The sequence below is a fragment of the Ceratosolen solmsi genome, unplaced genomic scaffold, assembly GCF_000503995.2.
Source record: "Ceratosolen solmsi marchali unplaced genomic scaffold, CerSol_1.0 scaffold35, whole genome shotgun sequence".
NCBI classification, from domain to species: Eukaryota; Metazoa; Arthropoda; class Insecta; order Hymenoptera; family Agaonidae; genus Ceratosolen; species Ceratosolen solmsi.
In genome coordinates this window covers 1,555,659-1,572,463 of record NW_011948423.1, presented here as the reverse complement: position 1 = coordinate 1,572,463, position 16,805 = coordinate 1,555,659, and the positions used below count along the sequence as shown (strand labels likewise).

General features: G+C 32.7%; 2 protein-coding genes across 2 annotated transcripts in view; both read left to right on the top strand.

The window, feature by feature from the left end:
- LOC105362380 (uncharacterized) overlaps positions 1-11,449 on the top strand; it is a 47,374-nt gene extending 35,925 nt beyond the window's left edge. The window contains exons 5-15 of the mRNA XM_011499819.1: positions 1,350-1,620; positions 1,708-1,830; positions 2,286-2,456; positions 2,839-2,999; positions 3,134-3,387; positions 3,571-6,096; positions 6,188-6,361; positions 6,598-6,897; positions 7,755-8,995; positions 9,302-9,430; positions 9,523-11,449. Of these exons, the coding sequence (XP_011498121.1) occupies positions 1,350-1,620; positions 1,708-1,830; positions 2,286-2,456; positions 2,839-2,999; positions 3,134-3,387; positions 3,571-6,096; positions 6,188-6,361; positions 6,598-6,897; positions 7,755-8,995; positions 9,302-9,430; positions 9,523-11,142 (6,970 nt within the window). The 3' untranslated portion in view covers positions 11,143-11,449. The remainder of the gene's footprint in view (positions 1-1,349; positions 1,621-1,707; positions 1,831-2,285; positions 2,457-2,838; positions 3,000-3,133; positions 3,388-3,570; positions 6,097-6,187; positions 6,362-6,597; positions 6,898-7,754; positions 8,996-9,301; positions 9,431-9,522) is intronic.
- A 3,497-nt stretch (positions 11,450-14,946) lies between these two features.
- C1q-VP (C1q-like venom protein) overlaps positions 14,947-16,805 on the top strand; it is a 4,569-nt gene continuing 2,710 nt past the window's right edge. Inside the window, exon 1 of the mRNA XM_011499462.1 lies at positions 14,947-15,214. Within this exon, the coding sequence (XP_011497764.1) occupies positions 15,213-15,214 (2 nt within the window). The 5' untranslated portion in view covers positions 14,947-15,212. The remainder of the gene's footprint in view (positions 15,215-16,805) is intronic.

Here is a 16,805-nt window from a genome sequence, read left to right as displayed (position 1 = left end):
CTTAATAACAATTAATCACTCTTGCATACCTCAGAAATGCTAATACCGTATCCTTACTTACTTCATCGATCGTAAAACTAAAATACATCGTCATCGATGTACGAGCGATGCATTCGTGTCATCATCTTTTCGAACTAATAAAGAAGCCGCGAACCGCATAATTGATTTACCCGCGACAACCGAACGTATAGTAAATGACTACTCTTCACAATATGTTAAAGCAAATTGCAAGAATTTATTATTAATCCTCGGTAAAGGGCAACAATCGCCCGACAAATTGCTTGGCTAACTATGGTAAAACGAGCGATTTCGCGCCTATTACGACGATCGCAAGTCCTCAAATTACAGCGAGTAAAAAGAATCGGACTGCACGAGCTGTACGAGTCGATGGATCATCATGGGCGTATTCCAAAGCGCGTCCCTCGATCATCGTCCCTCGGCAAATTTAGCCTTCTTCGCATCTCTGCTCTTGACGGACGAGCCACCACTGCTGGGTCTGGGTCACATGCCTGGAATGCGCGATGCTGCAATGACCGGCTGCACCACTTTTGCGGGCGCGAGTCATCATGTTCTTTCTACGCTCGAACAAGACAGATTTCCTCCTTTAATATGGATAAGAAGAGCGAGGAAACGACTACGACATTGATGGGCCATCTGAGCGTACGCGCATTTAGCTTTAAGCCTCGCATAACGACCCTCGCTCGCGATATTCTCTTTAAGCTGCATCTTCGTAAGGAGAGCGCCGATACATTAAATAGTAAAACGACTTTATTTAGTCTCGAGAATGCCACCCATCGAGAGACTGCCAGTCATTCCAAAGCAAATGCATTTGCCAAAGGTTTTGCATAGACAATTTGCCATTATTTGCGTCATCTTTCCTTTGCAAAGGTCATTACTATTGCGATTAAATGAATTATGAACTTATCTAAGTATTGTCTCAATGCTTGTCAATAAATCAATTTTGAAACTCCTTCTTAAACTTTGTTCTTACTAAATAACTTAAATAAAAATAATCATTTATTATTATAAACGTAAAGTAATAAACAAAAATAAAAAGTAAAAAAAAAAAACAGAACGAATCATACAACTTTCTATGATTCTTCTAGATTCTTGATTAAGGCAATTATACTCGATTAAGTATAGATTGACTAACGAATCTATTATTTCGTCTTTACAGCCTCATTATATTTTAGCCTTAACATATTTTACAGTTAATTAATATTCCCTCGTCATTCATATCCAACAAATTATGCAGCTAAATAAAGCAATTTTAATTTCAATGGGCAAATTAATAATAAGAATAAAAGGATTAATTGACGATCACAGAATTTTAAACGTTTGTTCTTCAGATACGTCGATGTTTTTACAGTAGCGACCCATTACTTGAAAGATAGCGACGAGACGTATCGAACATTCCATCCGTCTCGATTAATGGGCTTATTCGACATGCTGAATACCGATAGTTTAGTGGATCTTATCAGTGGTATGGGCGCACCAAAACACAAAATACTTATATCAGTACCGGCAAAGGCTTTGAAATTTACGCTGAAACAAGCTGAGAGTAACACGCCGAGATCGTTAACGGTGGACGAACAGCCCAAGTTCATGGATCGTAAAAAAGTACAATTACACTTTGACTCGTACATTGGATTAAATTTATGAATCTTTATTTCTCCAACTAAATAAATACTTTTCTTTCAAACATAGCTATGCGAAACAATGAGCAATGGCGATTGGACAGTGGAAAGAGACGAAGATCTCACGGCGCCTTATGCATTTAAAAATACAACGTGGATTGCCTTTGAAGATGAAACTTCGTTAATGATTAAGGTTTCTTCGCTTTTCCTTCATTAAATAATCACAAATTTGATAAATTCTATGTGTATTTATGCATATGTATATATAGATATGGACCTTTTTGGGAAATGAATAAAAGAATAAATTTTTATAATCAAAATGAAGATTGCGCACATAAATAACTACTACTTTTTTTTTTTTTTTTTTATATATATATATATATATATAACATAGAATCTTGAATTATTTGTTAAGAATAAACTGTAATTTAAAAATTACTTTTTCATAATTTTTAAATTGGTAAATTCACTTTCAATAAAGCAACGCTCTAATTCTAATTTCACGTACTAGTATAATAATAGAAAAAATAATTGATTTTGCTTGTCATTTCGAGAAATTTAGCAAAATACATATCCATAAGTCTTTATCAGTCCATCTTTATAAATAATAAATTTTAACTTTTTTAAATTTTGTACTTTTATCGATAGAGCAAGTACGTAATTTTACGAGATTTGTATGGATTGGCGTTACGCGACGTGGAAAATGATTATAAAACTAATTGTGGAAAATCCTTGGTTCAATCGATATATAAAGCCTTCGTGGACGTGAAAAGAAAAACGAGGGCTGTGATACTGTCGTCGTTAGAAAAAGATTTAAAGGTAAGAATATATTATAATTAAATTCTCTTGGAAATTACATTCTCTTTACCCTGTGAGTTACAAAGCCACTCGATCGATATTCTCCGTATTTAGCAGTGGCAAGCGTATGGTGCTGCTATCTTTTGACAATTAATTGAAATTAAATTATATTTGAAATAAATTCCATAAAACATAATACATATAATTTTTCTCACGTATTTGTAAATTTGTCCTTTTCTGTTAATTATAATTGTTGAAAAATACGCAATATTGATCTGTCGTTGGTTATATGTAAATTTATTCAATATTTAGATTTTTTGGAACACTTAACTTTTCGTATTTCAAAACAAAACAAACAAATTTTAATCGATATATCATATTTATTATCCACGCATTATTTTAGGGCACTGAAATTACTTATCCACGACACGTGAGATCTTCAGATTTTAGAATAGTGCGAATCGTCGATACCGAGGGGAAAATCCGAGCCGTTCGAGAAAATACGCAAACAGCATTTACCTGTACCCGACAAGGTTATTTTGTCCATCCAAAAAGCTGTAACAGGTAAAATCAGTTAACCATGTATTCTCACCCTCCCCCGGAGCAGTTGTGCAAAACATCGCTTCCTCAATGAAATTTTGCAAATCCACATAATATACTACGAGCATATAAATAAACATAAATTTTCGCAATTGCAGATTTTATAGGTGCGTAAAATTTAATCAGGACTTTGATGATTATTCGGTTTTTGAATTCGATTGCCCAGCTGGATTAGCTTTTGACGAACGGACAGAAGTTTGCGTGTGGCCAGGATCTCTGTCGAAAGGTTCGGCGTGCCCGGGGAGTAGTGAAATCGAGCCTGTACCTCGAAGCAGATTCCGTTGTCCGAGTGAACCCGGCTTTTACGCGGATCCGCAAAATTGCCGATGGTTCTTCGCCTGTTACGATCTTGGTAAATGTTTCCAATCGCAATTTGATTATTATCAAATCAGAATTTTCAATTCAAGTAATATTGAATTATTGAAATATGAAAAATGATAAATTCCGGTGTATATAAAAATCATACGTAAAACCATATTGTTTAAGCATTCTCAGTCATGATTAATGCTAATAAATTATTAAATAATATTTTCAGGTGGATCCGAGATGGTACCTTATGAATTTCGTTGTCCATTTGGCTTGGTTTTTGATGAGAATAAATTGATTTGCGAATGGCCATGGAAAGTACCAAATTGCAACAGTCCTGAACATAATAATAGATATAACACATATGCTTACGGTAACCAATACAATGGACAAGAAAAGCACATGCCACATGATGGAATATTTGGTCAGAATGGATTTATTATACAAACAGGATATCCCGGGCAAGGTCTTGCTTCTGTACAAAATTCGCATAATGGAGAAAATTACGATATAAATAGATTGAAGAATGTCTATGACGGGAACGTTTTTAATGGAACCGGAGGTTTTAAGTCACCGGCACATATAGGAATTCAATACGATGGGCAAAATTATGATAGAGTAGGAATTCCTTCGATTAGCGTGGGAGGTGATGGGTACAATTACAATTTAGGCAATAATGGTGGAACGGGAGTAAACGACAATGGAAAAGTTTATAATACAGGTGGCTTTGTTGGGCCAGTATTAGGACAGGGCGAAGAGACTTATGGTTCTGCAGGAGCACACGGAATACAGTTGGAATATCATGGGAATAATGATGATGTAAGCGCTACGACTGCAACTGTAGGAAATTACGATGATAAACATTATAATGTAAACGGTGATGTTAATCCGGCGATAGGGCATCAGGGTCAAACGTATTATTCTGTAAACAATCCTCAAGGTGGACTGGAATATGAACATAATTATAACGCAAATGGTGGTATTAGAACGGGAGTCAATTACGATGGAAAGAGTTACAATGCAAAAAATGGTGATAAAATAGCGATAAACCAATATGGTCAAACTTATAATCCCGTAATAATCGCAGAAACGGGCTCGGGATATGCACATGATCACAATGCCGGTCGTGTCAATACAATAGGAACAAATTATGGTGAAAGCATTTATCATACAAATAACGCGGTTAATCCTGTTGTAGGATACAACAACGGTCAAACTTATTATCCGGTAAATAATCCTCAAGATGGAGTTGGATACGAGCACAATTATGATTCGGGTTACGCTACAGGAACGAGAGTTAATTCGAATGATGCTGTAAAACCCGTAATAGGACAGGATGGACAAAACTTTAATCCGATTAGGACTCCTGAAACAGATGTAGGCTACAATGGATACGATTATAAAACCGTTGTTTCGAAGGGGAGTGAAGTAAATTGCGATAAAAATCTTTATAACACACATAGAGTTGTTGAACCAGCGTTAAAACCGCCTGAAGCTGGTGTTGGGCATGGATATAATTATAAGATAGACGATGCTGCAGGAGCAGGAATAAATTCTGACGATAAGAATTATAATACAAATTATGGATATAATAATGGACCAACTTACTATAGAATAGGAACTTTTGATGCAGGAAAAACATATCATGGATATAATAATGGGAATTTCGCTGGGACAAAAGTAAATTATGATGCCAATAATTATAATTCACACGAAACAGCTGGAACGGGAGTAGGACAAAACGGTCAAAGACATAATGCTTTTGGGTCTGCCAATTCGGGACAAACTGTCCAAGGAAATCCAAATTTTAATACTTATGGATACGTAACTCCGCAGGCCAATTTACCAGGTGTCGATGTGGTAGATTGCGATGATAAACAACAACCGGAGCTTCCCACAGCAGGTGTAAGATATGACGGACAATATTTAAATCCGTCTGGGGTTGAATTCAATTACGGACAACACGGCGGATATGCTGAAGGAGGATACAATTATCCTGTTTATAATAATCCTGGAATTGTATATGGACCCAGTATTAATACGAACAAATTCCACGATCAAAATGTAAATACTGATAATGAAAATCACAATAAGAAAGATAATACAAAATCGGATGATTGCGATAATAAAAGTAGTACAAATGTAAATAATGACTATAACAATAAAGATATCACAGGGTACAATAAAGAGGGAGTCAAGACTACGCAATTCCATTCGGGAAATTCAGTGACTACTGTTGGTATAAATAATAATTTCAATCAAAACACACACGTAACTACAGGACTTACCGATAGCCCAGTTAATTTCGCAGATGGATTGACTTCTAACACAGGGTATACATCAGACAATATGTATGGATATTCGAAAAATCCATTTACTGGGTATACCGTGGGAACGATTGGTGGCAACTCAGCTCATGTCACTACTGGTGGTTATGCATCAAATACTGCAGGATTTACCGTGAAAAATACTTTGCCTACGAATCAATATAGTAATACGCATATTACTAAATCAGTTCCAGGTGAAACTACGAATTTTAATGCATTCGACTCAACGACGAGAAACGATACTTATGGTGGTACAAATAGTGTCATAACCATAGGTAATACCCAATACGTACCCAGTACAGTACGTCCAATAATGTATAATTCGTCATATAATACAGCTGGATTCCCTACTTCGACAATAATTCCATTCGTAACGAGACAAAACACATATAATTCAGTAGATGCTGATGGGACAACGCCCATTAATTGTAAGTTATTCGAAACATCGGTTTTATTACAATGTGCTAAAATATGCAATTTTTACATTCAATGTAGCTGTAATTTACCATTCGCAAATAGCTATGGGACTTACATCGGCTGAAAATTTCGGCAATGAATATACTAATGAAGCTGCAAAAAGTTTTACTGATTCGGGCCAAACGTCAAAAGGATTCACGTCCTACGGATATCCTCAAAATGGGCAGACTTTTAATAAGGCAACCAATGTCGACGATTATTCGAAAATCAATTTCGGTAATTTCTAAAATTTTTCGTTTTCAATCAACTCAACTTGTACATTCACTTATTATACAAAAGCCTCATTAAAAATTACAATTTTTGGAAAGTTTTTTTTTATTTTACTTCATTTTCTTGATCGTTAAATTTTAGTTTGAGGTGAAAAACTACTTTTTAATATGTTAACATTGATGTAGAAAACTAACAATACAACTATAAATATTAAAAGCAGGATATTATTGAATATTTGACAGATGGAGTAACGCCAGTTATTACGGTAGTTCGAGACGGCCAAAATGGAATATCGCAAGATTTTGCAGGTGCAACGAATTTCGGAGGCTCGTCATTTACAACGACAGCCTCTAATTATGGTACAGATCACACCTCTAATGGCCTAACAAATTCTCCATTTATTGGACAAAGTATTACTTCGAGCAATACTGGAATTACGAAATTCGGAGAATCGCCAAAGCTGCCCAATAACATTATAATTCGTGAGAATGGCCCTGATAACACAGCCACGAACTTTATAAAATCATCCGGTTCTTATTCTGGTATTTATACTATTATTTCACAAAATACTGCTACTTCCCAACGAAATAATCTACAAGATATATATTTTTTTTTTAATTAAGAAATATGGCAATATGGTATACATATAATAATAGTAATAATAATAGACATTATCCAATAATAGATAGAAAATAATAGATATTATACAATCAACTTTTTCATTTAAATTTTAATTCAAAAATATATGTCTTATTTCACATATAAAAATTTATATAAGTTATTAATAGCAAAGTAACTTAATTCTAAGTATATAACTTTATTTGAATACTTTTCAATTAATAATTTCATTGCAATAATATACGGTACCAAATAATTACAGCTTTCATAAATTGTTATATATATTAAGATTTTTACGATTGTATAGAAAAACTTAATATGATTAATTAAAATGAACAATTATCTGTAAATTTCTAATATCATTAGTTAGCGAATCAATTTAATTTGAATATTATTTTGATAAAGACTGTGAATAATTTTAACTGAAATGGAATGAAGTATTTTTAATTAGTTGAATGAAAGCTATTAAAAGATTTTTCCTTTCTCATTTTTCTACTAGTAATATCTCTGGAAATATATAAAAGAGATAGCAAGTTAAAAAAAAAAAAAAAAAAAAAAAAAAAAAAAAAAAAAATTCAATATTAAATAATCCATCCGATCTTATTCTTTCTATATATATGCAACTGATTTTTCTATAAATGAATCGAACTAAACATTAATGATAGAAATATTTACTAGTATTGGCATATCACAAATATTAAATAGAATTATTGAAAAATATCCTATTTATTAATAACTACGTTGTAATATTTTATATCTATGTATTTCTAAAAATTTATAGCCTCAACGGTACCAACAGTCGTACCCTTGAGTAATTCACTACCGCAAGTAGAGCTTGACAATTCTAAATTATTTGGCGTAAAGTTTGATGTCTCATCGACGTCTGCGCCGGATACATCGACTAACAATCATCCATCTACAATAGAACAAAACACTGGCTACAGAATTAATGAATATTACGATAATGGTGGCCGCGGTACCATTAAGTACAATAATGGTCAAGTAGCGAATAAAGTGACAGAAAATGACATACAAGATTATAGAACGTCTACTTATACGAGGTTACCAAATTCATTTATTATCAGTGCCGGTAATGGAGCGAATGAGCAATCGACTATTCAAGAAACTCAATCGGAAAGTACCATAGGAAGTCAAGATCAACAGCAATCTCAAGGAATCTTTACGAATGAAGGATTTACGAAAACAGGACCGACAAAAACGGGTATCACGACTGCTCAGATAGGTGGAAGTGGTAGTTATGTCATGGGAACCGGTGGCACGCGAGTAAAACCAAACCCTCAGAATATTGGAGAGCAAGCATTTGCTGGTAACTTTGGTGCAACAGGCAGTACAATTAATTTTGAGACATCTACGGCCAGTACCGACTTTACCAATAGTGACTTATTGAAGTATAATACTGCATCGGAAACACCTGAATTCACGGGCTACTCTTACCCTCGACCTTTAGTAGAAGTGGAGGTCAAAGGATCGTCAAGTATCCCCGGACAACGACAAACGACGTATTCAACGAGAACGACACCGTCTCAAACTATCCAAGCATATAACAATCAAAATTCTGTTATAATAGAAACGAAAGATCAAAATAATGGAGTCTTCAGCACTACTCCATCGCCCTTTGATAATTCTATTAATCCATTAGAGACATTTAAAACTACAGTACAACGCATCAATACATTATCACAAACAATTTCCACCGTTAAACCCGAATTGGAAGCGGAATTTGGTGTTGTGGTCACAACCACCCCTGTGCCACTGACTATCACCACACAGAAGCAAAGTTATCAGAATAACTTATCGACCAAGCCAGATACGTATTTGGATGTTGGTGTTTCGTTCAATCAAGAAAATGATTATGTATCAACGGTACAAGGATCGACTGGCAGCTCGGATTATTCCGATATTACAGCTAATTTTGATCAAGGCAATTTCGGTCAAAAAATTGCTGGGCAAACAATATTTACCAATGTCAATTATCAACAAGCAACTACAAAAACTAAGGCGGTAAGGTTAAAAAATTTTTTTTTTTTTTAATCAGGAAAAAAATTGGTTTTAACGGGCTGCGGATTATTGCTTGTGGAATATCAACAACAACAAAAAATAAATAAAATCATTGAAATATAAAATTTAAGAACATTAAATTATACTCTCAATAAATTTAACGAATAATTACTAATGTTAATATTCTACTAAATGCAGTGATATATTAGTATTTGATAATTATATCTGTGGCTTTATAAAACAATATTATGACTTTATGTATTAATAGTATAATACAGATCAATTCTTATTTATTTCACAATTTTGCAGGCAAATCAAAATAGTCATTTAATTAAATCGACAAAAGATAATTATGGATTCTATACAGAAACTGGCGTTTATACGACGACTGAATCGGAACTTTTGGGCTCCAATCAGCCAATTGATTTCATATCAACGGTAGAAATTTTTGAAAAAATTAAATGATTCTATTTCTGTACTCACGTTCATCTATAATATAATATATTATTCTAAAATAAATTTTATTTCAGGTGAATTATCCACCTAGTACGAAAATTCCATTAACGCATAGCGCGTTGAAGAAACCAATTGTTGCTGCTGAATTTTCTCAGAATCAATTTGATGGATCATTGGCTATTGATACTGCACGAAATATTAATTCGGCTGATATCAAACCTCAACTTTCCAATTATAGAATCTTATCTAATCAGGCTACGATAGAATTTCCTCAACAAAGATCAGCCGATAATCCATTGATAAATCAAGCATCCAGATATTCTGGATCGACTTATCATACAGCATCCAATAAATTCTTAAATAACGAGGGTTCGAGAAATTTCGCCCCTCAAGATTTAAATGCACAAATTTTAAATAATCAAGCTTCTCCGTACTTCGTTTCTCAACCCCAATCCAACGAAATATCGAATAAACAAAATTCCAGAGATTTCAGTCATCAAACGCCATCTAATAAGCTCATAAATAGTTTTGTGCCAGAAAAATCGTACTCTCGACAAAATCAAGACTTTAATAGACAAAGAACTTTAATAGGTTCAAATGTTGTAACGTCATTTGGTGGTACAAATTTCGATAGCGGTATTCTTGCTCAAAATCGAGAAAATATCAAAATCATATCAGCATTTGATGGCGTAACGAGTAAAAATTCTGGTTTAACGCAACAAAGTACTACCACTGCACCAGAAATAACAACATACACCGGTGATTTCGGTAGAATGCAAGGCCGCACTTTATCCAATGCGCAAAATAAAAATAATAAAGTAATTGTAAAACTTAGCGATTTGCATCCATTGATTCTTGGCAAATTAGGCGCCGAATGTACTTGTACGGCAGATCCATTTGCAATTTTCCGAGCACCCAATAAAGAACCCTTACCCATTAAATCTCAAAATCGTGGCCCAGTCGATTTAGCTAATTATGACGAAAGTGACATCTACGTAGATGTGGAGAGCGATAAGGAGAACGGAAAAGATATCGATTTTATAAAAAATATCCCATCCAACGGACTCGTAAAATCTTCGAGCCTTAAAGCAAATCAAGATGAAGGTGTTGGAAACGTTGTTGTAAGATCGAGGGGAGAACCACTGTCGACTTACTTACCATTACCAAAAACGAATACTTTAAGTGCTTATCTTCCACCTGCAAGACCATCAAATACTTACCTGCCATCGTCAACCGAAACTCTCATTACGCCTGTATACAGGAAGAATCAAGCTTCCTTGAATGCTCAAACGCAGAGTCGTCGACCGCTGTTGATAAGAGTCGAAAATACTAATGCAAATAGCCCTGCAATAACATCCAAAAGAAGATCGAGTAAATCTCTATTCGATGGCGCTCCGAGGACACCCAATAACCTGAAAAGTCAGATCGATTCCTCTGATCGGCAACAATCATCCATCAGTTCCAAAAGCACCGACAGCTCTCCTAATGACAATTTAGAATGCGCCAGGCCAGGTCTTTTCAGACATCCCAAATTTTGCAACAAATTCTATGCTTGTCACTGGGATAATTGGAAGAAACGCTACACGCTGCATGTTTTCAACTGTCCAGTTCATTTAGCCTTCGACTCAAGTGCCGGAGCATGTAATTATCCAAGCAAGGGTCCCGCTTGCCAGGATAATAAATTGCTGGTCTGAACAACCGACACTGCCATCCATTATCCATAGGACTTTAAACGAGAATATTTCTTACATGACATTAATGTATAAATTTAATTATTATAATTAATGGTAGACATTGTACACTCGCAAACGAATGCTGCCCTTATGTGTTTGACGAAACGAATGAAAAAAAAATTACAATCCAAGTATTCAATGTATTTTCTTATAAATTACGATCATAAATTGCTATAATATTTGGAAGATAATGCGTAATTTATAATCGCCAAGGCATGATTGCATTTAAAACTGATATCTTATGTAATATTTTACCAAAAAAAAAAAAACAAACAAACAAACAAACAAACAAACAGTTTAAGTTAAAACATTAAAAAAAATAAATAAAAAGTGATTAATTATATATTTGTAGAGTGTTTTTTATCGAAGAATAATAAGGATTTTATTTCAAATTAATCTCGATAATAATACAGTACATGGGGAAGTTGATTTAAAAGATATACTAGAATAATTAAATCTTAATTGTCATAGATATAATTTTTTTATTTGAGAAATTTGTGTAATATATCATTTGAAACTACCTAAAAGGTTTGTTAAAATGTGCCAACATAATAATTCAATTTCTCATCTCTTTTCAATTATTATCGACATTTCTACATACTGAGATCTGCAAATTACTTATTTCGAAATTATAGGAAAAGTTATAGTAAAAAAATGTAAAGCTCTTTTCACAAAGAAGTAAATGATCTTCATCAATACTGTATATAAATACTTCGTTGTAGAAAAATTGTAAATATAAAAATAAAATCCGTATTTTCAAAAATTCTTGCAAATTTTATAAACATAATTTTTATGAAAAAGCAAAAGACGATAAATGAAAAAAATGTGCCTAATACTCGTTTATACATTATATTTTTAATACGTAGTTATAAGATTGGATATTTTGTATATAAATAAATGAATATAATAACTAAATTAAATATTCTATTTATTTTTCAGCTCACTTAATGTAAAATTATAATAATTACAATGCCCGACGTTAATTAATAATATTTAAATTATGAGAATCGGGGATAATATTAGATTCATCGAATTAATTACTCTTATTAAGTTGTTATAAAACAACTTATATAACTATACCAACTAAGCATATGGATCGATACTTGTTAATTTAAATGAAATATAAAATTATTGCATTAAAATTGGATAGTATATAGTAAATTAAATATTTTATATTCAAACTAATGAATACAAGCAAAAAAAAAAATTGAAACATTACAATGTTACATAACAATTAAAAAATGAAGAATTAGTCAAAATTAAACTTGACCTAAATAATCAGTTGCTTACATAGTATCTGTAAATGTAAAAAAAAAACTTTTATAACTCCGATATTAAAGTATTGATTAAATATATATTTATTCGATGTTATGACATATTTATCTAGCAATAAAAATGCATTCATTTCGATCTTCATCTTCTGTATACAATTTATCGTAGCGGTAAAACATACAATTAACAATGATAAAATTAGTTATCATAACCAGTTATGTATGAGATGAAAATATATGCAAATTCTATAATATTTCATCGATCTATCCTAGATGAAGAAATGTTGGGTAATATTAAATTAAATAAAAATCAAATATCATTTTAGCTCAATTTATTCGCGCAATTTCGTACGTGCATTACTAAATCCAATTATTAAAAAAAAAAACAAATATTTAAAAGCATCTTTTGAAATTAAAAATTATTTTATGTCATCGGTGATTGAGACGAGAAAGGTGAAAGGATGGAAATGATATATCGCACGATTCGAGAAGATGAATATGAGATCAAACAAAAGTGAAAAAAAAACAAGTGTAAATACGCAAATGTAAGCCGAAATGGAAAGTATGTCGACTAAAGTGAGGGTGCTCTAATGACCCACTGATACATTTCTATGGAATTCTATTTAACAAAAAGAAAAGGAATACTTTATAAAAATTATCGTTAATTACAATTCTGTCATAAAGTAATATATAAAATACTTTTCAGCTTAATTTTATTAGTTTTTAAATTTAGTTCTGAAAGTATAATAAATTTTCGTATTTCAGAATTCACAAATAATTTCACATCATAATAAATCGGCTGTTTAGTATGCTTGGCAGTATTAAAAAAAAAAAAAAAAAAAAAAAAAAAGTATTATATTAAAAGTGAATTTTTGTATATTAATATTTTCAACTTTGATTGAATTGAAATTGATTGAAGTAAAGAATAGCCTATTGTTGTAAGTGATTTTGCGGTGGAATAAAGCGATTTAATGGAATAATGGGTGGTAGTTTATCGTATATAACAAGCATAAAACAATTTATTTGAAAACAATTTCAAAATATACTTGAAATATATTCAATTATATTAATAATCGTTCGATTTCTAAAAGAAAACTTGGCAATCATTATTGTACAAATTTCTTTTTGAATATTTAATAATGCTTTTATTTCATAAATTTTTAATAAATATTTATAATGTTTTTCGTAAAGTATGTTGTAATTTAAAAATTCTACGATGGTAATTTTATAGCACGCATGTCAATTTCCCGTATAGAAATCTTGGAAGAAAAATTAGCTATTTATTCATAAACACTGAAATCGCATTATATAATATTGGTAAATGAGCTCTTTCATTTCGTTTTTCAATATATCAAACTATACGATTAATTTATATTTTAGGTGTCGATTGTTATTATAGACACAAATCTAGTTAATAATATAGTAAAATTTATTTATGTGTCATTTATATTATGAATGTTACTTAAATTACGGTCTCAACATCACGATATCAAGTATACATTTTTTCTCTCTTAAATGAGATCTTACGGGCTAGAAAAGAAAAAGCGCTATCATGGTCTATTAAACAGTGAAATCCGTAATACAATGGATATAAATGAGAAAATTAATATAAATTACTTTTACTTACTTTTTATTAAATTAAAAGGTTTTATGCTTCTTAGAAAATTTGCTCAAGAAATTCACTAATCTTGTATTTATTTGCGTCTCATTACTTCAAAGTTTCAAACATTATGGCAATTTTTCATTAATCGTATTGATATTTGTAAATTTTACGTAACCTTTTACAGCCCATGAAAATTCATTAAAAAAAAAAAAGAGAGAATATTTGTATTACTAATTTATTTTAATAACAACTGCGAAAACCGATACAAATCTCCGGAATACGTCTAAAAGAAAACTAATTTCAATCGTCTCATACAATGCAAATCCGATGATTCCCGGATTGCCCGAAGGATCGGACATTCATTTTCTTAACTTGCCTCAAATAATATTCCATTGAAATTAAAAGTACAATCTGTAAGTAAAATTCGATTATTCGCCATTGTTTTCCAATTCAACTGCCGCAACTTACATTACAATGAAAGGATTTCAATTTTTATTTGCCACGAATACGAGTGGTGTCCTTTACGCGCACCACCCAAGTGGCATCAATTAAATCTGAAAATCGTGCGATAAACGAACGGGGCGAAAGTCAGCTTGAGGCAAGAAATTCGTTGACTAAATCTTAAATGGATTCGCGAATGCTATCCGCGACAGACCCTTGCTCAACAAAGCCACACTTTGGCTTCTCGCGAAAGCTGGCGAATCAAAACAAAGCCCCAATACCCCGAAAGGTTGCCGCAACGTTGAAAATTGGAGCAGACCTGAAACTCGGCCTATCAATGACAAAAGGCTCTAGCAACTCCGTTCGGAGCAATGGAAATAACCGTTGATCGGGTACCATTCGAGTAAAATCGATCTAAAATTCCAGTGCGAGTAAGGGGCGCGGGGGTAGGGGCCGACGAGGGGAAAGCGATCCTTAGAAAGGTGCTCGAGAGTCGGGGGCAGGGCGCCGCTGAGTGGAAGGAGGCCCGCGGAAGTGATATAAAGCGGTGCTCCCAAGGCGCCGAGTCCGACGAGCAAGAGTGGAGCGACTGGCCAGGGGACCGGTGCCACGGGACCGAGCGATCGAGTGGCAGTGCCGCCGGCGGACGAGAACACCGGCCCCGGGAGGAGGAGATTTACGTATCCCATCCGGAGGCACCGCGCCGGCCGAGAATCATGTGAGTGCTCTCGTTCATGAGATTGATTTCGCTTAATCGTCCGGACCTCTCGGGGAAGAGGCCGCGTAGCAAAAGCTACGGGCCTTACTTACAATTTAATTATGATCGATATGAGGATGGACTGTCGAGGTTGAGGTATATGAAATCTCGTAGGGCTAAATCTTGAGAAGGATTATACGAGTTTTGAAATTCGATAGTATCCCGAACGAGATTAAAAAAAGTTAAGTTATCGTTAATTTTTTATGAAACAGTTTTCTCAAAAAGTATTGCTAAGATAAGTATATATCGGCGAGTAATTAAATAAACAAATTCGTTTAAGTCAATTAGAACAATTAAAAATTAAAAAAGTTGGATGTCCTGTGTATAGAACACATTTCTAACATTAACGAGTACGTTGTGTAATCTTGTGACAATTTTATATTTCACGCAGCGGAATTTCATCATAATTTCAAAATATTTGCATAATTAATTAGAATGGTAAATTAAAAAAAAAAAAAAAAAAAAAAATTGTAACTCGTACGTACCACATATCACTTTAATTAATTTTCACTTAAAAGACCAACAACCATTACAACAATTCATTATACTTATAATTATATTCATAAGACCCGCGTAACACTTATTTATTCTTAAGAAATAAATATTACCATTTAAATATCTATAAATGCGTTATTATTAATTTATTAAATATTAATTATTATTTATTTTATGAATCTCACTTCATGATAATAAAATATTTCATTACTGAACTGACGAGCATGCATAATTCATAATTTTACTAAGCATACATGCAATGCCATAATCAATGATTTTACGAGACACCTCGTGAACGCAATTAATTTTTACATCATTATAAATTAAATAATCATATTATGTAATGATACATTTAAATGAGACATAAATTTAATTTAAACGTATTATTAGCGTAATACCTTTGCCTTTGCCTTTCCTATCTAAATAATCCAATTAAAAAAGACATTATAAAGTACCGTGTGCAGTATGAATATTAGTAAAGCCATGTTAAATTATTTATTTGCAGTAAAAAACTTCTTTTAAAATATTGTAAAATCGAATGGGAAATTTATATATTCAAAGTTCCTTAGCTCCTACTAATTACAATAATTCAAAATTGCAAAATATATTTACGCAATGTCCGAAACTCAAAGGCGTTACCACCTTTGTTCTCCAAACAAACGGAAAAATTATACACGAAAATTTTGCAATGTTAGTCCGAAAAATTGCAACCGTCATAGTTAACAATCCATAAAAGCCTACTTTTATAAAAGAAAAAATAATATTTGTAACTAGGATATTATAATTTCCAAGGGTATGCTCATTTCGCCTTGAAAAGTGCATACGCTCTTGGGAAAGTGAAAGGTTTATATCTCGCAACTTGTAAGTACATTCTTTTCTTTCGCTACAAGCAAATATAACTTTATTCAATGTACAGTGTTTTGTCTCAAATTTCACTCTCACAGTTTTTATCTTTCACAAACTAAATCCACACTCTCTAATATCTTTCGTCAACTAAACTTGTGTAAAAAAACATGTGTGTGCGCTTGTGTGTGTCTGTTTGAGGTAACGAGAGAGG